Here is a 27,940-nt window from a genome sequence, read left to right on the forward strand (position 1 = left end):
GATGAGGGCAGAGTGAGAGGACACCCACGTTTTGGGCCTTTAAACACCTCTGCTATGTGGGGGCCCACACCCACTTCCCCCCACTGTGAGTAGCAGAGGCTCCGCTGGACTGGCAGACCCCAGGGGGCAGCCCCCACCCACCCCCTCAGGCCTCTTCCCTGCTCACCCCTCATCCATCATGGGTGCTGACAGCCGGGACAGGCCCCCACCTAGCCCCTCAGGCTCCTCCACCCCTGTCAGGGACTGGGGCCCTGGCGCCAGGCCTGGAGGGCTCAGCTGCTCCCCCCAGCAGCTGGCGAGGGCAGGCAGGCACCCCAGGCCCAGCCTAAACACAGCTGGGTGTGGGGGTGGGGGTGAGCCAGGCCCAGAAATGTGGGCGTGGCTGGCTGGGGAGGCTCTGAATGAGTTACTATGTTACAGGAAGGAGACAGTATTACAGAGGCAAGTGGCCAGGGGACAGTGTAGCAGACTGTATCAGGACTGTATCACCGTATCCCACAGGCAGGCGTGTCCACGAGAGGAGCTGGGCTATTAACCCATCTAACCCTGGAGACCGCAGGGATCACACCAGGAGACGGCCCTTTGCCCCCAACTGAGTCTGGGCTTGCAAGAGTGGGCCTGAGCCTCCCTTCCATGAAGGATGGTGACACACAGGGATGGGTCACCCCATGTTCAGCCTGTCCAAGAGTCCCTGCTTTTTCTTGAAGGCTCAGCCAGGGTCCACCTGCTGCACAAGTCCCTCCCAGCTTCACCTCCATCTCCTGCTCTGCTCCATCTGCACTGACTCTAACTTTAGGGACAGAATCTGGGGGAGGGGGAGCTGCTTAGGGTGCGGTGGGGGCAGGAGTGCAAAAAGGGTACCTGGAGGTTAGTAAGCACTCTCCATTCCTCAGGTGGCGGATGAGCCTGGAGGTGGGGTCTGGGCGCAGGGGGCTTGGTGGGGAGCCGAGTACCGGAGACCCAGAGAGGTAGGCCTGGGAAATGCCAGGAGTTGGGGCCTGGACCCCAGCCCAGGTAGAGGGCTGAGGGGGTGGCTTGAGGGGCCTTTAGCACAGATGCATGTTCAGAAGATGTCTGACCTGCAGGTGCCTGGCCTCCTCTTCAACTGGCCTCCCCCAAATTCCCACCCTGGCAGGTGGTGCTGTTGTGAGCAGTTGGCAGGGAGCCTACTGACATGGGCTGTGCCATTTTAGGCGATGCACTCCTTGGGCCTCCAACTTGCACTTCCGACACCCCAGCTGTCACCTTGCCCTGGGCTCCCAGCTCTGGCGCCTCAAAGTTGCTTCTCTATTCGGAGGCTGGGCCATGTCCCCTCACACCTAGGGGCAAAAGGTAGCCCAGGACCTAGCTCCATCAGGGGCTCTCTCAACCCACTCTAAGTGGTCCATGTGCTCTCAGGCTGTCCTGCCAGGGCGGGGCTGGGGGTAAGCTGAGGGGACTGGCCTTGCTGGGGGTCGGGGTGGTGGCATTGCAGGGGCCGGAGGTGCCCAACTGGGCCAGGCCCTAGTCCTGAGCGGAGTCAGCTGGCCCAAAGCCCCAGACTGGTTGGCATTTTTCACAGGCCCATGCCAGCACCCAGGCAGCCTGGCAGTGGTGGTGGGCACTGGCTTTCCCTCTGGCAGTGGCCAAGCAGGCGCCCAGACTGTACCTCCTGCGAGGCCTCTCCTAGTCTCCCCGCCTGCCTCCTCCTGGGCCAAGCTTCCCTGGCGCCCTGCAGGGTGGGCCATGTGTCTGTGTGTCTGGGTCTGTGCAGGGGGCCCTCAGCTATCCCAGGTCTGAAGCAGACACCTTGGGCCTAGACTGGCGCAAGGTGGGCAGACAGCGAAGTGGCATCTGAGGTAACAGGGGCTGCTGCTGCCCAGAAGTGTGTGGATGAGCAGAGGGTGGAGGCCTGTGTACTGCCCAGCCTCAAATCCCAGCCCCGCTGCTTAGTTGTAAAATCTGTGCCAAGTCCCTTCTCTCTGCCTCTGTTTCCCCATCTGCAAAATGGGGTAAGAAGTAGCTCCCCCATTTTAGAAGAGAGTGAACAGACTCAGGAAAATGGGATTTCTGCTCAAGCTCCCAGCCAGATGGAGCTGGTATGTGAACCCGATCTGCATCTGAACCCAGCGCCCAGTCGACTAATCATAGGCCACTTGGTCACCGTCCGTGAGTGGGCCAGGGAGCCGGTGCCTGTGGCCATGGGGCAGAGCAGGTGGTCTGGCAGGAAAGTCCTCCCCAGGGAGCCTGAGTGGACCATCCCAGCTGCTCCCGGCTGTCAGGAGTGGTTGAGGCCAGGGGCCACCCCTGAGCCCTTCCCAGCAGCCAGTAAAGGTCCAGCCTCCGGGTGGGGCAGAAGGTGGGCCTGTGGGGTGCTGTGCCGGGGTGCCTGGCTGAGGGGACCCAGCTCAAACAGAGGGGTCTTGTTCACAGGTGGGTCTGTGGGGGGGAGGTGGGTGCCCCAGGCATAGTCACATCACATGTGCTCTCATGTGAGTGTGCTCCCAGGGTGCAGGCCCTCCTGTGGGAAGCGAGCAGCAAGGGTGCAGCCCAGCGTGTGTGTGGGGGTGGGGGCAGAGGGGGAGGTGCTGGTGGCTTCAGCCCAGATCCCTGCATTGGCCACCTCTAGGACACCTCTGTCACCCCCAAGCACGTGCACTGTGCAAAGCTGACTTCTATTAACTCCCTCTCCTACCTGTCAGATTTTTTTTTTTTTTTTTTTAATGCGGTACGCGGGCCTCTCACTGTTGTGGCCTCTCCCGTTGCGGAGCACAGGCCCCAGACGCGCAGGCTCAGCGGCCATGGCTCATGGGCCCAGCCGCTCCTGGGCACGAACCCGTGTCCCCTGCATCGGCAGGCGGACTCTCAACCACTGCGCCACCAGGGAAGCCCTCAGATTATTTTTTTTAAAAACCTATGGGGGGGCTTCCCTGGTGGCGCAGTGGTTGAGAGTCCGCCTGCCGATGCAGGGGACACGGGTTCGTGCCCCGGTCCGGGAAGATCCCACATGCCGCGGAGCGGCTGGGCCCGTGAGCCATGGCCACTGAGCCTGTGCGTCCGGAGCCTGTGCTCCGCAGCGGGAGAGGCCACAACAGTGAGAGGCCCGCGTACCGCAAAAAAACAAAAAACAAAACAAAAAAAACCTATGCCAGGGACTTCCCTGGTGGTCCAGTTGTTAAAACTCAGCGCTTTCACCGCCTGTGGGCCTGGGTTCAATCCCTGGTTGGGGAACTAAGATCCTACAAGCCGTGCAGCGTGGCCAAAACCAACAAACAAAACTTATGCCATTGCAAAGTGTGCACAAGACAGAAACATACAGTATAATAAGTACCTATAAAGCACCTATGCAGCCAGCACAGAGGTCAAGAAATAGAACACAGCCAGCTCCCCAGAAGTGTCCATCACCATCACTTCTTTCCTGTTAGGGTAGCCATGTTTGCACGTGTGGCCGTCTTTTCCTTGTCTTTCTTTCTTTCTTGTTAATTTATTTACTTACTTATTTATTTATTTTTGGCTGCATTGGGTCTTCGTTGTTGCTCGTGGGCTTCCTCTAGTTGTGGAGAGCAGGGGCTACTCTTTGTTGTGGTCCGCGGGCTTCTCATTGCGGTGGCTTCTCTTGTTGCGGAGCATGGGCTTTAGAAGTGTGGGCTTCAGTAGTTGTGGCTCACATGTTCTAGAGCGCAGGCTCAGTAGTTGTGGCACACGGGCTTAGTTGCTCCATGGCATGTGGGATCTTTCCGGACCAGGGCTCGAACCTGTGTCCCCAGCATTGGCAGGAGGATTCTTAACCACTGCGCCACCAGGGAAGTCCCTTGCCTTTCTAAAGTCACATTATTCCAATTTTGTGGCCCCCTACCTGGTGAGTGGTGAATGCGGTCTTGGCGGGCCCTCGGTGCTATTTCTGTGACAGGTCACACGGGGGTGCACTGTTCAAGCTGGCTATCACCTGGATGTGCGGCCAGGACCCGGGGAGTCCAGAGCCTGGGCAGGGGTTGGGGGGCTTCCTCCTGGACCGAGCCTCTGCCAAGTGCTCTGGTCTCAAACCTGTGACCCCCCCAGGTGGGTGCAGAGGTCCTGGGTCTGAGTTTCCTCCAGGGGCCTCCTTTAGGTCCAGGCAGTTGCTTTAAAAACTGCAAAACACTATATGCACGAGGGAGTGTTACTATTATTATTAAACAGTGAGTGAGTTCCTACTGTGTGCTTGACCCTGTCCTTTATTCACATGCACTTTCTCATTTAGTGCTCATACACCCCAAGGAGGAATAAACTATTATTATTATCCTCATTTTACAAATGTGGAAACAGGCCCAGAGACATAAAGCAACTTGCCCATGATTGCACAGCTTCTGTGTGGCAGAGTTGGGTTAGAGCCTTAAATTCCCTGACTCCATGGTCGATGCTCTTACCTGCTATCTGTACTTAACTTTATATTAAAGCATGTTTGTGAATTTAAAAATTATTACTTTAAAATTTATTTATTTATTATTTGTTTTTGGCTGTGTTGGGTCTTTGTTGCTGCACACAGGCTTTCTCTAGTTGCGGCGAGCGGGGGCTACTCTTTGTTGCAGTGCACGGACTCTAGGCACGTGGGCTTCAGTAGTTGCGGCACACAGGCTCAGTAGTTGTGGCTCATGGGCTCTAGGGCTCAGGCTCAGTAGTTGTGGCGCATGGGCTTAGCTGCTCCGTAGCATGTGGGATCTTCCCAGACCAGGGCTCAAACCCGTGTCCTCTGCATTGGCAGGCGGATTCTTAACCACTGCGCCACCAGGGAAGTCCCTAAAAAATTATTTTTTAAGTCATTGTGAAGTAGACGTTCGGACCTGAGCCCAGGACTCCCGGAGATGGGGCTGGCAGAGGGGCTGGCAGCTGGAGAGGGGCCTGCCTGCTCCCGGGGTCTCCTGGGGACAAGCCTGGGGTCTTTAACAAGGATTCAACCTGAGTGACAGGGGCTGGCCCGTGGCTACCAGATATGCTAATGCAAAGAAGGGCACATGGAGGGGGTGCTGCAGCCCCCAGAAAAGCTCTGGGTCTTGGGCCTAACCCAGGATTCCAGGCCCTCCAGCACTGGTCCATGCAGTGGAGAGTGTTCCCTGAAGGTATAAGCACCACAGTGAACTGGGAGCTCTGCAGTCCATGACCTTTCAGAGACTTGGGGAGACAGATGATCAACAAATAAACTGATAGACGATAGAATTTCAGATAGAGATAAATGCTATATGAAAATAAGGTGGGGGACTGCCCTGGTGACGCAGCAGTTAAGAATCTGCCTGCCAATGCAGGGAACACGGGTTCCAGCCCTGGTCCGGGAAGATCCCACATGCTGTGGAGCAACTAAGCCCATGCGCCACAACTACTGAGCCTGCGTGCCACAACTACTACTGTAGCCCACGCACCTAGAGCCTGTGCTCTGCAACAAGAGAAGCCATGGCAGTGAGAAGCCCAAGCAAGGAAGAGTAGCTCCCGCTCGCTGCAACTAGAGAAAGCTCATGCGCAGCAACAAAGGCCCAGTACGCCAAAAATACATAAATAAATAAAATTTAAAAAAAAAAGAAGAAAAGAAGGTGGGAAAGGAGATGTGATGAGATGGGGAGCTTTCTAGGGAGGGTGGCCTGGAAGAGTGACTCCCCTCGATCCTGTTAAACAGATAAAAAGTCCCCTCCGATGGAGGAAGAAGCAACCCCCCTGCTAAGAAATTTAAGGGGATCATGCTATTTGAACCTCCAGCTCGGTGAAGGAAGCATAATCAGCTCCACTTTTACAGGAGAGGAGACTAGTCCGAAGCTCAGAAAGGCCCAGGGCCTTCCCAAGGTCGTTCAGCCAGGAAGGGGCTGAGGGAGGTTTGAGCTGTGTTTAAGTCTCAAATCCAAAGAATGGGAATGGCTGCCTCGGAGGTGGCCGAGGCCTGGAGACAGGGAGGCTTCCTGGAAGAGGCAGAATTTTCTGGTTCACGAAGCCGCGCGTTCCGCATGTGGAGGGTGTGTGTGTGTCTGTGTGTGTGTGTGTGTGTGTGTGTGTGTGTCTGTGTGTGTGTGTGTGATCCCCACCGCATCCCCAGTACGGTGCAAGGCAGGCATGAGGAGGGAGCACTGAGCCCAGGGCATTCCACCTCGCCGGGACCCCGGAGGTGGCAGCGACTTCCTGTGCAGCCCCAAGTGACCGCCTCTTGGGGCTACGCCTCTTGGGGTTACACCTCCAGGGCGAAACGCAGTGACCATTCCCTTTATAGATGCGAAAACTAAGGCAGCCCAGCGAGGGCCGTGGGTGCCGGCACCTGGGTCTGGAGGTCGGTCGACGTCCGGAGGTCGTTCGGGGTCCTGGGAACCAGGCGGGAGTACCCAAGAGCAGGCTCAGACCCAGCGTGGCACCTCAGCCTCTAGGTGGCACCGCATAGCCACACCCGACCTGGGCCAGCACAGACAAGGTTTCGCGCCTGCGCAGTGAGAGCGCTCGGCCGCGGAGCCGGCGGGGCGGGGTCGGAGGCGCGCACGCAGGGACGTTGGGGCGGAGCCCCAGCAGGCTGTGCGCCTCTGACAGGCTGCACCGGGGGTAAGAGGCGCTCCTGGGCGGGGCCTCGAGGCCGGTTTGGAATTTTTGGCGCGAGCCGTGTCCGCGCGCGTTCACGGGCCGTTCCCCCTCCGGAGAGTCCTCCCGCCCTGGCTTGGGGAGCGGTGGGCTGAAGACCCCGGACCGCTCCGAGGGCTCCTGTGCCCTCCGCCGACCCGGAATCTGGGACCTTGCTGAGCTGCGTCCCGCCCTCCCGCCCCAGGTGAGCCCATACCCGGCCCTGAAGGTTCTCGGGCGGGATCGCCCTCTCCTCCCTTCTACCTCCCTCGCGAGCAACTCCTTGCCCCCTGACAGTCCTTCCCCGGATCTGCCTCACCCCCAACCCCTCCCGCCTTCTTCCTCACCTCTCCGACAGCCCCACCCCTCCCTGGGCCAGCCCTGCCGCGGGCGGCTCCGCCCACTTCCCCTCTAGCGGCTCCTGCCCCTAGACGGTCCTTGCCCTCCTCCTTTCCCGGCCTCCCTCTTTTTCTGGGAGCCCCCTTCCACAGCGACTGCTCCCCCTTTACTCGTCCCTCCCCAGGAAAAGCCCCACCGACCTTCCATCTACAGCCCTTCCCCCGTGACAGCTGGTCTGCTCAACTTTATTCGCCAGGGTTTCCCCACGCCCACGGAGGTGAATCAGCTGTGGCCCTGACCAGGAGGAACTCACAGTCTAGTGCGATAGACCGTGGTCAGCAGATGTGTCCTGCCCAGTGAGAGGGTGAGGCCCCTGAAAGCTGCAGAGCTCATCCTGGCCTGGCTTCTGCTCAGGGCCACCCTGGATTCACCGGGAGCCCCTGCTTCTCCTCCCTCCCCATCCCACCCCCAAAGCTGTTTGGCCATGCCAATGGTGCTAGAACGTAAGTGACATTGGGATGATCTGAGAATTGGTTTAAGATGCAGGTGCCCAATGTCCCTGAATGTGATATGGCTGGGCCCGGAGGCTCTACTTCTAACCAACACCCTAGGGGTTCCTGACACCCTGGTCCCTCACTTTGAGAAACTCTGGGATGGGATTCCTGAGATGCATAGAGGCAGAGGGAGGGTACCCACAGGCTGTAGGGTGAGTCTTCCCATGCAGGCCCCTGTGGGGTCCCTCCCCTCATGCCTCACTTTCCTAGGCACTGGAGAGTACCCTTCAGATGACTGCTCCCTCCAGTTTCAGTCACTGACTCACCCCCTGCTAAGTATGGAATCTTTTGATACACAGTGGCTCCTCTCAAAATTGGACTTCTCTCCTTTTTTCCTCTTGTTATTCTTTCAATTATAACATTATAGCAACACAGTAGCCCTCTTTGCTCCAATACAAAAGTCACTTACACCTGTGGGACCACTGTATTTTGTGTGTTCTTTCAATTACTACTCAGAGTGTTATTTATTATATATTATTTATTATATAACAGTTACTGAGGGATCTGCATGCCAGACACTAGACTAAGGCTTCCATGAAGTTAGCATTACAGGTCCACAAACCCCTGAGGCCAGGTGTGTTTCAGAATTCAAAATGTCTCCCATTTTAGAAAGCTAATAGGGTACGTGTAACATTTATATGTAACACCATCCATTCATGGGTCTGGGACATCATTTCATAATCAAACACATTAATATTTCTGTCAAGAAATATATGATTATTTTACACTTAGAGGGAAGAATAGGCCAGGTCAGATTTTTCTGCTAAATGAGGTTTGCATGTAGATATCCAGTTGTCCCAGCACCATTTGTTGAGAAGACTGTTTTATTTCTGCTCAATTGTTCTGGCACCCTTGTCAAAATCAATTGACTATAAATGTGAGGGTTTATTTCTGAACTCTCAGTTCTGTTCCATTGATCTGCATGTCTATCCTTATGTGAGTACCACACTGTTTTGATTACTGTAGCTTTGTAGTAAGTTTTTTAAAATTAATTAATTAATTTATTTTTATTCATTTATTTTTGGCTTTGTTGGGTCTTCATTGCTGTGTGCGGGCTTTCTCTAGTTGAGACAGGGGAGCTACTCTTCATTGTGGTGCGCAGGCTTCTCACTGCAGTGGATTCTGTTGTTGCGGAGTGTGGGCTCTAGGCACACAGGTTTCAGTAGTTGTGGCACGTGGGCTCCAGAGCACAGGCTCAGTAGTTGTGGTGCACGGGCTTAGTTACTCTGCGGCATGTGGGATCTTCCTGGACCAGGGATCGAACCAGTGTCCCCTGCATTGGTAGGCGGATTCTTAACCACTGCGCCACCAGGGGAGTCCCGCTTTGTAGTAAGTTTTAAAATGGGGAAGTGTGAGTCCTCCGACTTTGTTTTGATTGTTTTGACTCTTTTGGGTCCTGTTAATTTCCATATGATTTTTAGGATCAGTTTGCCAATTTCTGTAAAGAAGCTACCTGGGATTCTGATAGTGATTGTGCTGAGTCTGTAGATCAATTTGGAGAGTATTATCACTTTATTTATATTGTCTTTGGATCTATGAACATATAATGCCTTTCCATTTATTTAGATCATCTTTAATTTCTTAAAGAAGTTGGGGGAAGAAAGAAAAGCAAGTGTATATGTATAATTTTTTTACATTGACCTTCTTTTTTACCATTTCTGGTTCTCTTCATTTGTTCCTGTGGGTTTGAGTTACCATCTGGTGTCATTTTCTAGTCCAATATAATTTTGTTCCCACACACTTAAATCTTTGTGCTGTTATTTGCAAGTATATTACATTTCTATATATTATATGCCCAACAATACAGTTACATACATAGTTTTATACAGTTGCTTTTTAAATCAGTTAAAAGAAGAAAGGAGAAAAATATGCGTTTATACTGTCTTTTATATTACATAATTACCTTTACTGGTGCTCTTTCTTTTTTTCATGTATGTTTGAATTACTGTTTGGGATCACATGGTTTCAGCTTGAAGAACTTCCTTTAGTTTTCCTTGTAAAGCAGGTCTGCTAGCAATGCATTCTTTCTGTTTTTGTTTATCTGGGAATATCTCTTTTTTGCCTTTATTTATTTTATTATTTTTTTTGCAGTATGCGGGCCTCTCACTGCTGTGGCCTCTCCTGTTGCGGAGCACAGGCTCCGGACACGCAGGCTCAGGGGCCATGGCTCACGGGCCCAGCCGCTCCACGGCACGTGGGATCTTCCCAGACCAGGGCACGAACCCGCGTCCCGTGCATCGGCAGGCAGACTCTCAACCACTGAGCCACCAGGGAAGCCCTCTTTTTTGCATTTATTTTTGAAAGATAGTTTCATTTGATATAGGATTCTTGGTTGACAAATTTTCCCCCTAGTGCTTGAGTATGTCATCCCACTTCCTTCTGGCCTCCATTGTTTCTTTTGAGAAGTTAACAGTTAATCTTACGGGTGGGGGGGGGTTGTCAGTGATGAGTCATTTTCTCTTGCTCCTCTCAAGATTTTCCCCTTGTTTTTGGTTTTCAGCAGTTTTAATATGGTGTGTCTGTGTGTGGATCTCTGCATTTATCCTACTTGAAGTTCATTGAGCTTCTTGGCTATGTTAATATTTTTAAAATCACATTTGGGAAGTTTTAATCCATACTTTTCCAGCTCCTTCTCTTCTCTCCTCTGGTGTACCCATCATGCATATGTTGATTCACTTAATGCTGTCCTAACATTTCTCTGAGATTTGGTTCCCTTTTCTTTGTCTGTATTTCAGATTGCATAATTTCTATCAAACTATCTTCAAGTTCACTGATTATTTTTTCTGCCAGTTCAAATCTATTGTTGAACCCCTCCAGTGAATTTTTTCATTTCAGTGACATTGTACTTTTCAACTATGCATTTGGTTCTTTTATAATTTCTATCTCATTATTGATATTCTCTATTTAATGAGATGTTGTCATTGTGTTTCCTTTACTTCTTCAAGTGTGGTTTCCTTTGGTTCTTTGTACATATTTATAGTGGTACTGTGAAGTCTGTCTGTTAAATATGACATCTGGTCTCTCTTACAGGGAGTTTTTGCTGTATGTTTTTTTTCCTGTGTATGGGTCACACTCTCCTGCGTCTTTGCATATCTTGTAAGTTTTCTTTGACATTTTAGATAATATGTTGTAGCAACTGTGAATATTGGTTCCTCACCCTACGCCTGGGGGCTTGGGATTGTTTTTGCTTGTTTAGTGACTGGCTGGACCACTGTAGTGATGTCTCTTTCCTAAACAATGTGAAGCCTTTGACTTTGCTCCTCAGAGAGCCCAGCCTTGGGCATGTGCACAGTCACCCTGGGACACTAGTGGTTTTAGGGGGGCTCTGTTTGTCTTCTCCCTGATCATACCCAGCTGTCAGGCCCCACCAATTGCTGGATGATTGCTCTGTTGTTTTTGACAATGCCCTGGAACATCAATTGCTCCATAGACTGATCCAGTCAAATTTGGGCTTTAAAGGGGTAGCTTTTTTTTTTTTTTTTTTGGCTGCGTCGGGTCTTTGTTGCTGTGTGTGGGCTTTCTCTAGCTGCGGTGAGCGGGGGCTACACTTCGTTGTGGTGCTTGGGCTTCTCATTGCCGTGGCTTCTCTCGTTGTGGAGCACAGGCTCTAGGTGCATGGGCTTCAGTAGTTGTGGTGCATGTGGGATCTTCCCTGGACTAGGGCTCGAACTCATGTCCCCTGTATTGGCAGGCAGATTCTTAACCACTGTGCCACCAGGGAAGTTCCTAAAGGGGTAGCTTTGGAGTTCAGTGTTTAAGATTTGTTCTAACCTCAGGAAGCCTCTTCTTAGCTGTCTCTTTCCCCAGTTCTCTCTGGTAAACTAGTTGTCCTGTGGTTCACTTGTAGTGCAAATGGAGGTATTGGCCTCCTCCTAATTGCTTAGTACCAAAACCTCCACTGATTTTGAGAGGGCCTTTAGGCTTGAACTTCTCACACTCTACTTCTAATCAAGTCACATTTTTGCAGGAAGAGCTTTGGAGCTCTCTGTTTCACGACCTGCCTCTCCCCGGGCAGAATCTCCTGAGCCACAGCTCTGGAGCTGGGGACAGGGACAGCGGTGCTTGTCTCTCTGAGTAGGGGCTGGTGAAACGAGGAAGCCCCCAGCCTCTCTGCTACACTCAGCTGAAATTTAGCCTCTGCTACATGGAGCTGGAAGTGAAACCCCACTAACTGAGTTTTAGCACCTTAACTACGAAAAAGGAAGCAAGAAAGAAATTTGAAATTCAGACTTTCTTCTTTTTTTTTTTTTTTGCGGTACGCGGGCCTCTCACTGTTGTGGCCTCTCTCATTGCGGAGCACAGGCTCCGGACGCGCAGTCTCAGCGGCCATGGCTCACAGGCCTAGCCGCTCCACGTCATGTGGGATCTTCCCGGACTGGGGCACAAACTCGTGTCCCCTGCATCAGCAGGCGGACTCTCAACCACTGCGCCACCAGAGAAGCCCTTTTTTTTTTTTTCAATATATAAATTTATTTATTTATTTATTTTTGGCTGCATTGGGTCTTCGTTGCTGCACGCGGGCTTTCTTTAGTTGCGTCGAGCGGGGGCTACTCTTCATTGCAGTGCACGGGCTTCTCATTGAGGTGGCTTCTCTTGTGGAGCATGGGCTCTAGGTGCGCAGGCTTCAGTAGTTGTGGCACATGGGCTTAGTTGCTCCGCAGCATGTGGGATCTTCCCAGACCAGGGATCGAACCCATGTCCCTTGCATTGGCAGGTGGATTTTTAAGCACTGTGCCACGAGGGAAGCCCTAGACTTTCTTTTTTCCTTTGGAATTGGAGATAAAGGATAGCAGACCTGTGTTAATATTTCTACCTTACAGTCTTGGAAGAGGTTGGATTTTTTTTTTTTTTCTGGTTGCACCAGGTCTTAGTTGCGGCCAGCAGGCTCCTTAGTTGTGGCATGCAAACTCTTAGTTGCGGCATGCATGTGGGATCTAGTTCCCTGACCAGCGATTGAACCCGGGCCCCCTGCGTTGGGAGTGTGGAATCTTAACCATTGTGCCACCAGGGAAGTCCCTGGATTTTTTCTTTTTAAGTTTTAATTTTTATTTATTTAGTTTTTTGGCCATGTTTTATTTATTTGTTTGTTTGTTTGTTTGCCATGCCACCCTGCTTGCGGTATGTTAGTTCCCCAACCAGGGATTGAATCCTGGGTCATGGCAGTGAAAGCGCCGAGTCCTAACCACAGGACCGCCAGGGAATTCCCCAAGGTGGGATATTTTAGGGCCAAACAAGGCAGAGATGTACACACAGGTATGGTCTGACTCCAGAACATGCCTTGGTTTAACCTCTGCTGGACTGTGGGAGCCTCCAGGACACGACCCTGTGGTTTTCAGTCTATGTGTCTCTAACCCCCAAGGTGCAGGTGACCACCTGCAGGCGTGCATACATTTGTATACCTTTTCCCACCAGGTGCTTGTTGTGCCCACCGCCTCCATGCCTAAAGCAGAGTGTGTGTGTGTGGCGTAGACTCGGCTCTCTTCTGCAGCCTCTTTGGGGCCATAGGACCAGGTGCTGTTTTGAGTGACACACTGTTCTGAACTCTGGGGGCTCCTTGTGCTGGACATGCCTGTGCCCGAAGAGGGCACCCCGCCACCCCTGAGTGGCACCCCCGTCCCGGTCCCAGCCTACTTCCGCCATGCAGAACCTGGCTTCTCCCTCAAGAGGTCTCGGGGTCTCAGTCGGAGCCTCCCACCCCGTCCCCCTGCCAAGGGCAGCATCCCCATCAGCCGCCTCTTCCCTCCTCGGACCCCAGGCTGGCACCAGCCCCAGCCCCGGCGGGTGTCGTTCCAAGGCCGAGCCTCCGAGCCCCTGCAGAGCCCCGGGTATGACCCGAGCCGGCCGGAGTCCTTCTTCCAGCAGAGTTTCCACAGGCTCGGCCGCCTGGGCCACGGCTCTTATGGAGAGGTCTTCAAGGTGAGTCAGTGACAGCTCCCCAGGCCTGTCTGGGGTAACCCCCGGCCGCCTCGCCACCCCGGCTGGGATGGGACAGTGTCCTGGGAAGCCTGTTCCCCTCCTTTCCCCTGACGGCCCACCTCTTGGGCTGGCAGGCTTCCCTCAGTGCTGGACTTGGCCGCTTTCTCATAACCCCACATGCAGGCCCCTCTGAGGCCCCCTCAGTACACACTCTCCCCTTGTCCAGAGCCTGGCACGCCTTGCGATGGCTCCCACCTGCCACCTCCTCCTGCCTGGTGCCAGCCGTGTGGGGGTCTTGGCAAGCTCCACAAGGCCCCGGAGCCAGGCCACCCCCCGCCCCCAGTGCAGTGCCCACCCCACCTCCCTCCTGCTGCAAGCACTCAGGTGACACCTCCATGCCACCTTTTGTTTCTTAAAATATATTTTCCAATCATGTATATTTCCTCTAAAATGGTAGTTTTCCTTACACAAGTACTACATGAAGACAATTTTGTTAAAAAATACAGAGGCCCCTAGGTCAGGGGAAACCACGGTGATTCTCAGGTGGGCGTTCTTCCTTCCAGACTTTTCTCTGTACTTCTCTGGAATTGACCAGATAGAAACAAACCCATCACATATGCCGCATGGCAGACCACACTGCCTGTGCTGTTCTGTAGGCAGCTTTTTTACTTAACGCATTCTCCTGGGCCTGTACTTAGAGGTTTGCCCTGTCTCTTCTTTCGCTGGGTCTCCAGCAAACCAGCACCTGGGGTGGAGGTTTGTCCAGCTTTGCTCTTGCACACGTGGGGGTCACTCTAAGGTAGCTGCCATGCCATACCTTCCGCACACGTGAAATCTTAACAGAATCATCTGGGTTGTCCTCCTGAGTGGTTGTTCCCCCTCGCTTCCAGGTGCGCTCCAAGGAAGATGGCCGGCTCTATGCCGTGAAGCGCTGCATGTCACCTTTCCGGGGCCCCAAAGACCGGGCCCGCAAGTTGGCCGAGGTCGGCGGCCATGAGAAGGTGGGGCAGCACCCGTGCTGCGTGCGGCTGGAGCAAGCCTGGGAGGAGGGCGGCATCCTATACATGCAGACAGAGCTGTGTGGGCCCAGCCTACAGCAGCACTGTGAGGCCTGGGGTGCCAGCCTGCCTGAGGCCCAGGTCTGGGGCTACCTGCGGGACATCCTGCTGGCCCTGGCCCACCTGCACAGCCAAGGCCTGGTCCACCTTGACGTCAAGCCCTCCAATATCTTCCTGGGGCCCCGGGACCGCTGCAAGCTGGGTGACTTTGGGCTGCTGGTGGAGCTGGGTGCATCCGGAGCTAGCGAGGCCCAGGAGGGAGACCCTCGCTACATGGCCCCCGAGCTGCTTCAAGGCGCTTATGGGACAGCGGCAGATGTGTTCAGGTAGGGCTCGACGTGGGAGGCTCTTCCTGGTGTGCGGGGGAGTGGTCAGCAGAGGGTCACCATCCTAGCCCAAAGTCAGGAAGACTTGCTGGGAGATGCTTCCCCAAGGGGTTGGGGGTCCCGCCCTCTAGTTGAGAGGGGTCTGGAGAGTTAAGCTAATCAGAGAACCCTCTGGAGCCACTTTACCTGATTCACTTGTCTCTTCACTCATCTCACCACACCTCCAAGGGAGGGACTATTATTACTCCATTCACAGGGGAATTGGGCACAGCAGGTTAAGGGACTTTCCCCCAGTCCACAGTGAGCAGGTGGTGAGGCTGGGCCTGGACCAGGCCCTGGGTTCCAAGGTCCATGCTGGTCACCACTGCTCTGCTTCTGACAGTAGCATCCAGTCACATCAACAGGATGATGAGAACATCACTGTTAACAACAGCGACCAGAGTGCCAGTCCTGTGGGGGCGGGGTTGGGGGGGTAGGTGGTGTGTGAGCTACGCTGGGCCTGGGGTCTGTGCTCCATGATATAGTCCCCATCATCAGCTCTGCCGAGACCTTCTTAGGGCCCCCAGCCCCTCCTTCCCCACCTCCCTGGCTCATGGTGGAAGATAGCATCCCTTTCCTACCCTTCTTCTTGGGGGTAGCCTGGGGCTCTGGGTTCTGTGTCTCGAGGTCAACCCTGCCCTTCTTCTGTCCCTGTCCCTCCCAGCCTGGGTCTCACCATCCTGGAGGTGGCGTGCAACATGGAGCTGCCCCATGGTGGGGAGGGCTGGCAGCAGCTGCGCCAGGGCTACCTGCCCCCTGAGTTCACTGCTGGTGAGTGGCAGGAGAGGACTGGAGGGGATGCACTGCCACAGGGAGGGCAAGCTCTCATGGGGGGTGGCTGGTGACAAGGGACTGCCAGGCGCAAGGCCCCATCACCCCTGATGTGGCCCTGCCCCGGGGACAGGCCTGTCTTCTGAGCTGCGTTCTGTCCTCACCATGATGCTGGAACCTGACCCCAAGCTGCGGGCCACAGCCGAGGCCCTGCTGGCCCTGCCCATGCTCAGGCGGCCGCGGCCCTGGACCGTCCTGTGGTACATGGCTGCCGAGGCCCTCAGTCGAGGGTGGGCCCTGTGGCAGGTAAGCCAGGGAAGGTGATGGGCGGCCCTGCTCTGTTCCTTGGCTCAGGGTCTACCTAGCCTCCCTCGGCCCCCTGTCCCCACAGGCCCTGCTTTCCCTGCTATGCTGGCTCTGGCACGGGTTGGCACACCCTGCCAGCTGGCTGCAGCCCCTGGGTCCGCCGGCCACCCCACCTGGCTCGCCGCCCTGCAGCCTCCTCCTGGACAGCAGCCTCGCCAGCAACTGGGATGACGACAGCATAGGGTGGGTGAGGACTCTGGGCAGGCGGCTGGGAGTTGGGGGAGACGGGCCGTCAGCATGGCCAAACCCCATGCCCAAGGCCCAGGCCCCAGCCCCATGGGAATTAGTAGTTAACCGGCATCCCTCCCACAAACCTGGCCCCCATCAAACGCCGGGAAGGAAACCAAGGCTGGTGGGGGTGCGGCCTGGCCTAGTTTGAATGCAGTTGTTTCTTCTAATCTCAGTGTGGACCAGGGGCCGTACGGAGCAGGGCGAACTGGCAACCTCACAGTGAGGGTGCTGCCATGCTGGGGAGCAGCACAGGGGCCACAGCACCTGCTGGGAAAGGCAGGCGGTGCAGCCCCCACCCCCCAGAGGCTGCCAGTACCCAAGGGCAAGGTGTTATCCTTCCTCTTAGGGCGCAAAACCCCCAGAGCCTGGTGAGCTCCTGCCCTGGGAGGAATTCCTTAGTCCCACGTGCCTGGTGGCCAAGTGAGAGGCTGTAATTAAGAAACTACTGCAAAGGAAACCACAAGCTCAGGGCAGACAGTTCTCAGAAGGAATCATGCCATTAACCCCTTCCTTACGAGAATGTCACCCCATTGCCATGGGGGCGCTTTATAGCAGGCAAAGTGCCAGATGAGCTTCAGTTACCACAAGGTCATTTCAAAGTCAGCTCAGTCAGAGCCCATGTGTTCTGAAAAGGGACAGAGGTGGCATTTGAGTGTGGTCAGGTAGACTTTAGAAGTTGTCAGAGTGTTCTTTCAATGTCCACCAATGCCCATTGTCCGAGAATGGCACCTGCCTGTGTCAGGCAGGAGCTCGGAGCCCACACAGGGTCAGGATTGGTGTTGCTGCTCCCACCCAGCCATGGCCTCCTCCCTTCCCCTCAACACCCTGCTTGTCTTGCCTACCCGCCGCAGGCCCTCGCTCTCTCCAGAGGCCATCCTGGCCAGGGCTGCCGGGAGCACCTCCACCCCCTGCAGTGGCTCCCCTGCCTCCCGGGGCAGGTACACGCTGAGGTGAGCGGGCCCAGGGTCCCAGGGGGTGGGAGGGGGCAGCTTTTGGATCCTGAGAGTCATTTCTCTTTCTTCTCTCCCCCTAGGGATTCTCTGGACCTAAGTGACATTGACTCAGAGCCTCCACAGGGCACCTTCCCCGCTTTTGAGCCTCGGAACCTCCTCAGCCTGTTTGAGGACTCACTGGGCCCAACCTGAGCCCACGGGCCCAGGCTTGGCACTTTTAACCTCTTAGCCCCTTCCCTCCATCCTCCTGGAGGCTGGGGTCCGTCTGGAAACTCCAGTGGTCCCTTCTGCCTGGCCGTGTCTAATAAAAGGTATTTGAATCTTGGGAGTACCCAAGCTTGCTTGCATGGCAACACGGCGCTTACTGACGTTGCCCAGGGTCTGAGGCCCCTGCGACAGCCCAAGGTTGAGCTCTGCTGCAAGGCCCCAAGCCCCAGGCTGGCAGATTGGAGCTGGGAGTCACCCACTGTGTGAAGCAAAGATTTCCTGAGCAGGCATGTCCCTGCTGGGCAGGTCAAGCTTTCAGAGCACTCAAGGTGGAGGGTGCCCTCAGTCCAGTGGGGCTTGGGTCCGGGGCCATTCAGCTCTTTACATCTCTGTGCCAGTTGCTTGGAAAAAGCAGCAGCCACCACCCTCCTGCCCCTAGGTCCTGGGATAAGAGGCTAGTCCTGTTGTCCAGACCCCTCATTCCACAGTCTCTGGACAGCAGGGAGAACGGGCTGCTGGGAGGGCCAGCATGCAGGGTGGACAGACAGAGGGCAGGAGGCTGGGCTAGGCAGCTGTGAGGTGCCTTATGTGAGGGTCAGGGTGGGTGATGGCTCTGGGCTGGCAGGATCCCAACTGTCCCTTTGGCCCAAACCTCACAGGTCACAGAGGGTAAAAACAGGCCCAGAGAAGGGAAGGTTTCCTTTCAGCCTATAAGTCCCGTGGAAGAAGGCAGGAAGGGGAAGTGGAGATCCAACGTGTGAGTAAAAGAGGCTAGTCCACAGGGAAGAATGGATGAACAGACGAGGGCTCCCCGCTAGGAAGTCCCATTTGCTGGAAGCATCCAGGGAGCCAGCATGGTGCTGTTGGCCCTAGAAGACTGTGAGCAGGCCGGCATGGCGGGCGGGAGGTGGCTCAGTCCAGGGGGCAGATGTGCCGGGCGGCCCAGAGCAGGTCAGGCACGACGCCAGCGTGCAGCTGGAGGATGGAGCCCACGCTGAGCAGGTGCATGATCTGGTGTGAGTTACCCCAGTAGTCGAAGCGGCCCGGTCCCCAGCGCTCTGGCAGGCGGGCCACGTTCACCAGCCCCCCAAGCAGTGCCAGTGCATCCATGCGCAGGTAGCAGCGCAGGGAGCCTGGAGCCCCAGAGCCCAGCCCCACTCCCCGGGCCCCAAACATCAGGAGGCGGGCGCCAGCCTGCCAGCCAAAAGCGCGGAGCCGGCTACTGGTGGAGGGGGCGGTGAGGGCTCGCCAGCCTGCCACACCCGACAACACGGTGTAGGCCACCAGGGCAGCTGGGCGCAGCCAGGGCCTGCAGGCCAGAGTGCAGTGGATGATGGGCAGGGCCCCTGCACAGAGGAGAGAGGCAGGAGAGGGCACATCAGTCTGGGGATCCACCTGCCCTTGTCCCTTTTTCTTTTCCTTCCAGTTGCCCTGATACCTGCCCTTTCTATCTCAGGCTCATGTGAGTGTACCCAACCCCCAGCTCCCATCCTTCAAGCCCTCCGCCCCCCACCCCATCCCTTGGCTCACCGAGGGTGTTGACGAGGCAGACCCCACACATATCCAGGGCAAGGAGCCGAGTGTACACAGGGCTGCCCCCTTTGTGGCACATGAAGAGGTGATAGAGCACAGAGCCTGCAGGGGGTGCCAGGCAGGCTACACAGTGTGTGCCCCACAGCCAGCCATCCTTGCCCAGCTGACCCCAGGGCAAGGTCATGGGCAGCAGCACCAGGAAGCCCAGCAGGGCCAGCCCTGGGGGAGGGAGACAGTTTTCCATCAGACAGCTTCAGCAGTGAGGACAAGTCATGTCCTCAATGAGGCCACAGGCTAGAGGGATGGGAGCAAGACAGGTCCTGACAAGGCTGTTGGCCAACTCTTGGCCAGCCCTGGACGGAGGCAGGCTCTGGGCTTTCAGTAACTTTATTTAGCAGAGCTCACAATAGTTCTGGGAAGGGGAGACCATTATTCCCACTTTATAGGTGAGGAAACTGAGTAACCTGCCCCAGGGGACCCCAGCAAGTAAGCAATGAAGCAGCACAGAGCCCTGGGCAATCTGACTCCCAAGCTGGTCTCACCCTTGCAGCCACCACACCACTTCCCAGGAAAGCAGGGGGCCCCCACACCCCAATCTGGCCTAGGTATATCAGCAGAAGCCAGAGGGGGCATGATCTCAAGGTGAGTTCTGAATCCGACATGTAGGCAATGACAACAGATCCCAGGGCCACTTATCTTGCTCCTGCCAATCCCTATGTCCTCTCCTCTCCAGAAGGGACCAGACAGATGGAGGCTGTGGGCCTTTTTGTCCACCAGAGCAGGTGAGGCCAGGCAGGGCAGGGGGCTGAAAGAACCCTGTTCCATCTTCTACCCAGGCACCTTTTCAGGGAGTTCCAGTCCTCCCAGTCCAGGCCTTCAGAACCATTCCTACCACTTCCTGCAGGCACTTTGGCATTGCCCTCACATGGGTCAAAGGTCGGCACTGGCAGGCTGTGGCCGCTGACTGCCCACTCTTGGCAGGGTCTAGCCAGGCCACAGTCCCCCTGGGGGCAGGTACCAAGGCTGGTCCCAGCGCACTCAGGGCCCCTCTATCCACCCGGGTAGGCCAAGGACGGGCAGGGCTGTGTCAGCACGGTTCCGCGGGGCTGCGGAGGAGGGGCCCGGGGCGGGGTCGGAGGGGGGGAGGAGCCGCCACCAGGCGGAGCCCGGCGGCTGGGCTGCTATGGGCGGGCGGGGGCGGCAGGGCGGCCGGGGCCTAGCTTCTCCTCCTGGGTCCCTCCTCGCCAAAGTCAACACCCATCTCCGGGACGGGTGCTGGCGGTAGAGGGTGCCAGGGCGCAGGGATTACGAAGCGGCCGGAAACCAGATTCCTTATTCCCAGGGCTCAGAGGGATTAAGCGGATTCGGTCTCAGACTCTGCTTCCCTCGCCTGCCCCGGGGGCCCCGCCGGGGGAGCAGAAGCGGGCAGCGACGATCGGCACAATGGCAGCTTTGTCACCATGGCTCCTGGCCGTGCCAGGGCCGGGGCAGCCCAGGACCTGGGCGCTGGGGCTCTCCTCGGCCTTCGGGCCCCCGGCCCGGCACGGGCAGGGCTGCCGCGGATGGGGGATGCGGGGCGCGGCTCACCGTGCGTGTAGATGTTGCCCAGCTCGTTGTGCATGTAGAACAGGCTACGCAGGCAGCCCGAGCCGCTGCTGGCCGGCCGGTAGCCGGTGAGCACGAACTTGTTGAATTGCAGGTGCGGCGGCGAGCTGGCCCAGTCCAGCAGACGCGGCCCGGCCAGGAACGCCATGGCCCGGCCGGGCGAAGTCGGTCCGCGCTCCACTTGCCCCCGGGTCTCCTCAGCGGGCCAACAGCACCCGGAGCCTCATCCCTGCGCCCGCCCACCTCCCAGTACTCGGTCCGCGCACGCGCTGGCCCGGGGGGGTCCCGGCCCGTGCCCCGCTGCGCACGCGCGGGCCCCGCGACCCCACGCCTGGGCGGAGGCCGGGGACGCACAGGAATCCGGAGCGCAGTGCGGCTGGCAGGCGCTGTGCAGGGACAGCTCGCGGCAGCTGCTGTGGCGGCGGCAGCGGCCAGTAGTAGTCTCTGGGCTGCCGGGAGGACGGGCGCGGCCGGACGCAGGAGGGGACGCCAGGCTCCGCCCCAGCTGCTCGCCCCCGCCATCCCGCCAGGGTTTCGCGCTCTGGGCTCCTGACGTCGCGGCTGCGAGGGCCAATGGGCGCGGCCGACTGGGAGGTTCCTCCCGGCAGCCGCCCAGACCTTCAGCGTCTTAGCATAATATATGCGGTCCCAGTCTCATTTGCATGGGGTGCCTGTTGGATTGGGACCCGACGTTCTGGGTCCCGGTGGCTCGCGTTCCCTTGCATTTTGCGCCCGGGCTTTTCGCGCTACCCCCAGGTTGACTCACCCTTGGGCCTTCACCCTCCCGGGCACAGCCCCTCCACCCTGCAGCACCCCACAGCCCGGGCTCTGTCCAAGGTGCTGCCGACCCGGGATTTTCGGACGGGTCAGGTCTAGAGCCGGCGAGCCCCTACTCCACGGGTGTTATCTCCACTCGCCCGACTTCCCCGGAGCGCAGCAAGGCGTGCCGAGATGCCCGGGCCTCTAGGGGTGTGCCTGACGTGCCCGGAGCCTTCCAGTGAGGCCCTGCCCTTCGGGCCAGGCTTCTTCGAGCTTGGGCTGGGCCAAAGTCGCTCACTGTTCAAGCCAAAGGCGCATCTTCGGCCCCGCCCAGGACGGGCAGGAAACGGAGAGGGAGAGAGGGCAGGAGGCCAGGGAAGAAAGTTCAGTCCCCACCAGGGTTCATCCTAAATCAGGTCCACGAAGGCATCCCTTCTTCTGCTCAACCCTGCTGACAACCGGCCTCCACCTCCTCCCCTTCTCCAGGACCCCGCCCACTCATCCTTCCGCCTCCGCGGTTCCTCTGCATTCCAGGCTGCTACACGAAGCTCTTTGCGATGAACGCCTTTAACTTGCATGTACACAACCACTCTTGGCACTGTACCCTCATAGCTCTTCCCACACATAAGAAATTCCGGAGCCCTGTACCAAAATAGGTCTTTTATTCAAAATCTATGATTAGTCTTTTGACCACTTTTGTTGACCTCTCACATTTCACTTTGGGCAGCAGTCCAGAACCACCCCAGAAGGGGCTCAAAGACCCAGGTATCCAGGTTTATGAGGGAAGTCGAATTCCTCTCGCCCTTTGGCCTTGACCATCTGGACCCCGAGGGTCAGGTGAAGTTCCCAATAATAGCACCAGATGCTTCCTGTCCAACGTCTGGCCTCCTTGAGATGACTAGAGGCCGAGCTGCCAAACTTCAAAGGGGCAGAAGGCCAAGGTAGGCAGTGTGTGGCAAAGGGTCTCAGGAGTCTATCCCGCTGCAGGAGGGTCCAGTGGACCCTGGGGGTCCCGAGTCAGAGAGCAGAGATGAGTGAGCGCAGGGAACTCTGGCTGGAGGCGCTCAATGGCCGGTAACTCGCGGTTAGACTCTCAACCTGGGGGTCCCCGGGAGGACAGGGCAGGGCGACCCCTCGAGGCCGGCGGTACCAAACGGCCCAGCTTCTTGCGGGGTCCCGGGAAGGCCCCAACGCTGGGGGCCCTTTACCCGGAGCCAGCAGGCAGCTCCTAGAGAGGGAGCAGACGTCAGCCGAACCCCCAACCAACCTCACCTCCAGCACCTTGCTTCGCTTGTGATCCCACGCGTCCCTCGAACGCGTGATCCTCGTCCCTCGAACCCAGTAGTTCCTTCCAGCCCTGTTCCCGTCGTGGGCCCTAGCTTCCCACCAGGGCCCCCCACGCCCCGGGGCACCGGGGTGGGGCGTCAGGCTCCCGGCAAGGTACGCCCTCAGGTCCTGCCCCAGAGCGCGCACCGTCCGCGCAGCAGGCGCAGCAGCGACAGCAGCAGCAGCAGCAGCACTGAGACGGCCGTCACCGTCAAGAAGACCTGGGCTGCGGGCACACGAGTGCGGTGAGGACAGGGCTGGAAGGGTCTGTTCCCCAAACTCTCTCCCGCCTCCCACGCCCGTCTCACCCCCAATCGCGGCCTCTGGAGCCCCAGGCCGGGGGCTGCAGCTCACGTTGGCCCCGTCGGGGGGCCCTGCAGGGGTCTGGGCCGAGCCCTTGGGGGGCGCAGGGTCGTCGGCGTCCTGCAGCCCTGCGGAGAGGGGTGTGAGGCAGGCTGGCGGGGGAGCGGGCTGAGGGGGGACGCGGCGGGGCCTCACCGCGGTAGGTGAGCGCGAAGCCCTGCGCATGGCCGCGAGCGTCGCTACGGAAGGTGAGCAGCAGTGCGACGGAGCGCAGGCGCAACGGCCCCGGCGGCGGCGGGCGGGCGCCGTCGAAGGCGCGGAGCAGGCTGCCCGAGGCGGCGTCGCGCAGCTCCAGCTGGTCGCGCGGGTCCGCCAGCTCGAAGAGGCGGAAGGTGAGCTCCAGCGCGGCGCCCGGGGGGCCCAGCGCCCAGCTACAGTTCCGGTCCGGCCCGTACTCGTCCGGGAAGTCCGGAGAGTAGATGACACCTTGAGGTGCAGTCCAGTTCCCCTGGCAGGAGCCCACGGACACTGTGGGCGGGGCCGGCGGTCAGAACCCGGAGACCGGCGGGCTCCTCCTTCTACATAGAGCCCCGCCCCTTCCCAGCTAGGCCCCGCCCCAGAGAGACCAGCCTCATCTTCGGACCCCGCCTCCACCCCAGGTTCAGCCCAACTCCCTCCTCCGACCCCGTCCAACCCCTTCCATAGGCCCCGCTGTCAAACTATTAATTCCCTCCTCAAGTCTCGCACTCAAACAATTCCTTTCTCAGGTCCCGTCCTCAGACCCAGACCCCTGGCCCCAGGTTCAGCCCAGTCCCGTTTTCGGGCCCAGTCCTCAACCCAATCCCTTTATTAGGCCCCGCCCCCAACCTACCGCCTTCCCTTCCCAGATCCCGCCCCCTGTCACGGCATCGCTGAGTCTCACTCAGACTCTTCCCCTCACCCGGGCCCCTCATCCCTGCCCACTCCTCGCCTTCGTAGATGCCCAGGCGCCCATCACCGCCGCACAGCTGGCCCGGGTGGCCAAAGCAGATCTGGTCACAGTCGGTGGCCGGAGCCGGGCGTCCCCGGGCCAGGTCTCTTTCAGAGCCACAGAAACAGGCGTAGCCAGCCTCCACGCCCGCCAACTGGGAGCACAGACTGGGTGACCACCGAGACAGGGGCTGGGGTGGGGGTGGGGTAGTGGGAGCCAGGGGTTGGGGTCGGAAGGGGGAATCGGGCTGGGGGTTCAGAAATTAGTGTCAAGGTTTGGCCTCAGAGTTCGAAGTTGATTTGGTCCTGAGGTCAAGGTCAGGGGTCACCACCGGTCTGGGCAGGTGGGCAATACCTGGTAGCCCTTCATGCGGCAGAAGCGAAGGCACACCTGGACCGTGAGCTTTGTTGAGGTGCCGCTGGGGCCGCTGAGGGCCGGGGGTGCCCCGGAGTCCACGAAGCAGCCCAGGTACCCAGGCACTGAGGGGGCAGCAGAGTCAGGCTCAGTGAGGCGCCTCCAAAAGCGAACTCTGCCCAGGCAGCCCGGCTTCCACCCTTGTCCAGCCCGGCCCACTCACTATGACACGTGGGGATATCGCAGTAGCGCCAGTAGATGCCCTCCTCTGTCTCGGCCACGTAGCACCATGGCTGCACATCACCATCTGGGTTACTGTTGGTACAGGAGAAATAGTTGGGATCCTCCTGTCCCAAGAATGGCAAATTCCAGCCCTGACCCACGGCTTATTCTCAAAATGGCCACCGTGTGTGTTCGAGCAAATTCTGGTTTGCCCACCAGAATGGATGTCGACTTCCGAGTGTACGGTGGGAAGTCATTAAAGGGCCCTGGGGGCTGATTTTAGGTCTTCAGCTGTTGCTAGGCTATGAAGACTTTGAGGCCATTTGTAGTATTAGTCCTCCACCCAGCCATGGGCCTCAGCCAAGTCCCTTATCTTGGAATCCTGCTTTAAAGCAGAAGTGATGAGCCCTAAGCTTTGCGGTTCAGCAGGGAAGTGTCCTCCCGCGCAGCTCGGTCCCTGCCGCTTCAGACCGAAACTGTGGCTCTGAACCCCCAATCCCTCCGTCACCACCAGTAGATGTGTCTCAAAAGAAGATGTGAGCCAAGGGCCCGGCCCCTCACTCCAGGGCTTGCCCTCTGACTACGCCACGCCCTTATGGGCGCCTTGAGTGCCCAGGCCTGACCTGAGGCTCTGCAGAAGTTATGCGCCTACGGCCCGACCCAGGTCAGAAAAGGTTCTACCCCACGCTTAAGCCCCGCCCCCAGGCCCTCGAGATGGCCCTTGTGCCCGCCCAGCAGAGACCTCCGCTCCGCCCATGCCGAGGCCCAGCTCCGGGCCAACGCCTGTAATAGTGCACCCAGCTCCGCCCCAGCGAAGGCCCCGCCCCTCACCGGCAGAAGTTGTGCGCGCCCAGCCCCCAGCGGCCGTGGGGGTCGCTGGCGCTGCTGTAGCTGTGCTGCTGCGTCTGGTCCCAGTAGAGGCACGGGCGGCCAGCCCCGCGCGGGCCTGTGCGGTTCTGGTGGCCGCGGTAGTCTGCGCCATTCACCTGGAAGCACTCGGACAGGCCTGCACGGCGACGGCGGGGCCTGGGAGGTCCTGACCCTTGCCGGGCATCCTCACCTCACACTCCGATGCCAACTCCCACCCAGCTCCCCAGCCAGCGCCCCCGGCGCCCATGGGGCCCTCGGGCTGCTCAGCTGCTGCCACCACCTGCTCTGCCCCCTCGCCAGTGGGACTCGGGTTCTAGGCGCGGAGGCCGAGGAGGGAATGGTGACCTCGGCCCAGTCGCCGGGCCGCGACTCACCTGGGTTATGCAGGCTCCCAGCTGAGGTCCCGCGTGGCAGCAGCAGCCGGAGCAAGAGAAGGAGGAGGAGGCCCCGCGGGGCCCGTGTCCCCATCGCCCCCAGCCAAGAAGAGGTCGCCCTGGCCCGCACAAGGCCCTTGTCGCCCCTGGGGTCGCTCCGGGGTCTCCCAGGAGGCCTGGGGGGCGTTGTCCTCTGACAGTCTGTCCTCGTCCCCGCTCTACGAGGCGCTCTCTATCTGGGGCGGGGGGTGGCGGTAATATCTCCCAGGGGTATTTGCCTCCTAGGGTTTCTGGCCCTGAAGGCGTCTCTCTGCCCCGACCCCTACTGGGAGTCTCCCCGGGGGGACGATCTCTGGCCAGGGATGTTCTCCATCTCTGCCTCTCCGGGCTCGGGGTCCTGCCTCGGCTTCCACACCCGCCCCCTCCCTCTGCCTCTTGCTCTCTGAGTCTCCCTCGCCCAGGTCTCCGACGCGCTGTCTCCTTCCCCCCTGGCGTCCCTCCCCACGGGTCCCTCCCCCCCCCCCCCCACCGAGGCAGGGAAGCCCCGCCCGAGACTGGAGCGGAGGCAGCAGGTCCAGACGCCTCCCACGCCCGCCCCCCATCTCCGGGACCCTCTGTGTCCCGGAGCGCGCCTCCCCTCCCTTCCTCCACTCAGAGTCGGTGAAGGTTCCTGCGGGAGCGTGTGGAGGAGGCCCGGCCAGGCTGGTAGACAGAACGACCCTAATGGGGGAGACACAGGACCCTCTCCTGAGGCCACACGTCCCCGGGGCACCCGGAGTCCCCAGCTCACAGACACCCTTGAATGAAGTGCAGGCACGCTCTCCCAGTCAGTCACCCATTCATTGTGAGACGCTCACACGCACACCCTCTTTCGGATCTTCACGCCTCTCGCTTCCCAGGTCCCGAAGCCTCTGGCCTGAGGAAGCGCCACTCCCTGCCCCCGCACCCGCCCCACGGGCTGGAATGGTGGCCGCTCAGTCTGGGACAGGCAGGGGCAGCTGGTGTCTGGGGAGGAAGGCAGCTGCGCCCCTGGTCCCAGCCCGTTCCCTCCTCTCCTCCTCCTCTCCCTAGGACCCCCAACCCAGGCTCGCCGGAGCCCTCGCAGCGCGATGGAATTCCCCCAGCGGTGCCCCCCCACCTGGCGGGGAAGGGGGAGGGGAGCAGGCCCAGGCAGGCGTGGGGGGAAATTCCCCGCCCCCTCCCCCTGGGCCCGACTCCTCCGAGTCCTCTGATCTCCCAGCAGCGCCCGCCGGCTGCCCCCAGGGCTTGGGGAGAGGCCAGCGCAGGTGCGTGGGAGGGCGGGGGCGGGGACCGGGAAGGAGATGGGTGGTGGCCTGGGGCCCAGAGCGGCCCGCCCGGCCCCGATATCTTGCCTCCCAGTCCAGCCTGCCCACCCCTCACCAGTCCCCCACCAGGCTGTCCAGCCTGCAAGGACATGTCTCCGCTCTGTCAGTACCCGCCGTACTCCTCCCCCGCCCCAGATCGGGGGCGCAGAGAAGATTCTAGGAAAGCCACAGTGCTGGTGGTGGTGACTGGACCCGCGAAGACCTCACTTCGAATGAGCCTGTGCCTCATACACAGGCTGGGGGGAGGTGTGTGTGTGGTGGGGGGGCGTTATCCCAACGCAGTTGGCTGGGTGAGGCTGGAGGCCAGTGCCCAGGTTGCCTCCTGGGGGGACCCTCTCAGCTGCCACGCTGGCCTGGGATCACCTCCCAGTTTCCTGGCCCTGCTGAGCAATGGACTGGGAGTCTCACCAGCGCAGGCTAGCCCAGCGCAGGGAACCCATCTAAGGAGGGAATAGTAAAACCCATGGACCTGGCCCCCTTCTCCCTTCTGCTTGTGAGCTTGGGGGCTGCTGTGGCTCCGTGGCATTGTCCTAGGCTCTGGCCCAGGGATAGCATCCTGGGGCAGCAGGCCTGGGTGATGGGGGTGCATGGGGAGCCTTGCTCCCAGGAGTCACCTGAGAAAAGGGCGGGGTGGGGGACAAAGATGACCAGGACCCCTCGTGCAGAAGCAAGGTCAGTGGTGGAGTGGAGGAAGAACTGACCCCTTTTCTGGCAGGAGGGTTGACTAAAAAGGGCTGTCCATCTGGCCCACTGTACTTTGGGCCCCCACTGCCAGGCTGATCTCCTGCAAAAGGGGTATTGGATGAAAAGAAGGGGGTGCTCAGTTCCAGGACTCAGGCACCAAGATGAGAGGCAGTATCCCCACTGCAAGCTCCAGTCCCAGGTGGCTCACAGAACCTTGAACTAAGGAAGGCCTGGGCTCTCGCCCCCACCACTTCCGGGGAGTTCAGAAAGGCTGCCTGCTGAGGGACCCATGGT

At 58.6% G+C, this 27,940-nt stretch overlaps 3 protein-coding genes across 10 annotated transcripts; 1 reads left to right on the plus strand and 2 right to left on the minus strand.

Moving 5' to 3' along the window:
• Positions 1-12,995: 12,995 nt before the first annotated feature.
• PKMYT1 (protein kinase, membrane associated tyrosine/threonine 1) lies at positions 12,996-17,285 on the plus strand. Of its 2 annotated transcripts, none has more exons than XM_065892660.1 (7): positions 12,996-13,349; positions 14,240-14,733; positions 15,437-15,543; positions 15,677-15,849; positions 15,935-16,092; positions 16,992-17,078; positions 17,174-17,285. In XM_065892660.1, the coding sequence occupies exons 1-7, from the start codon at positions 12,999-13,001 to the stop codon at positions 17,283-17,285; spliced, it is 1,482 nt and encodes a 493-aa protein (XP_065748732.1). In that variant the 5' UTR covers positions 12,996-12,998. The 2 variants fall into 2 exon arrangements, with proteins under 2 accessions (XP_065748732.1, XP_065748731.1); XM_065892659.1 differs by having other exon boundaries at positions 12,999-13,349; positions 16,992-17,090.
• Positions 17,286-18,212: 927 nt separating this feature from the next.
• PAQR4 (progestin and adipoQ receptor family member 4) lies at positions 18,213-20,586 on the minus strand. Of its 4 annotated transcripts, XM_065893093.1 has the most exons (4): positions 20,421-20,586; positions 18,831-19,052; positions 18,459-18,646; positions 18,213-18,275 (listed from the first exon to the last, which is right to left on the minus strand). In XM_065893093.1, the coding sequence occupies exons 1-4, from the start codon at positions 20,584-20,586 to the stop codon at positions 18,213-18,215; spliced, it is 639 nt and encodes a 212-aa protein (XP_065749165.1). The 4 variants fall into 4 exon arrangements, with proteins under 4 accessions (XP_065749165.1, XP_065749164.1, XP_065749163.1 ...); XM_065893092.1 differs by having other exon boundaries at positions 18,213-18,646; positions 18,831-18,935; XM_065893091.1 differs by having other exon boundaries at positions 18,213-18,646.
• Positions 20,587-22,214: 1,628 nt separating this feature from the next.
• Positions 22,215-25,710, minus strand: KREMEN2 (kringle containing transmembrane protein 2). Of its 4 annotated transcripts, none has more exons than XM_065892823.1 (9): positions 25,617-25,710; positions 25,204-25,378; positions 24,374-24,465; positions 24,151-24,275; positions 23,797-23,833; positions 23,022-23,354; positions 22,832-22,954; positions 22,671-22,749; positions 22,215-22,425 (listed from the first exon to the last, which is right to left on the minus strand). In XM_065892823.1, the coding sequence occupies exons 1-9, from the start codon at positions 25,708-25,710 to the stop codon at positions 22,215-22,217; spliced, it is 1,269 nt and encodes a 422-aa protein (XP_065748895.1). The 4 variants fall into 4 exon arrangements, with proteins under 4 accessions (XP_065748895.1, XP_065748893.1, XP_065748897.1 ...); XM_065892821.1 differs by having other exon boundaries at positions 23,797-23,950; XM_065892825.1 differs by lacking the exon at positions 22,671-22,749 and having other exon boundaries at positions 22,283-22,425.
• Positions 25,711-27,940: the final 2,230 nt, after the last annotated feature.

Source organism: Phocoena phocoena, chromosome 15 (genome assembly GCF_963924675.1).
Source record: "Phocoena phocoena chromosome 15, mPhoPho1.1, whole genome shotgun sequence".
Classification (NCBI taxonomy): domain Eukaryota; kingdom Metazoa; phylum Chordata; class Mammalia; order Artiodactyla; family Phocoenidae; genus Phocoena; species Phocoena phocoena.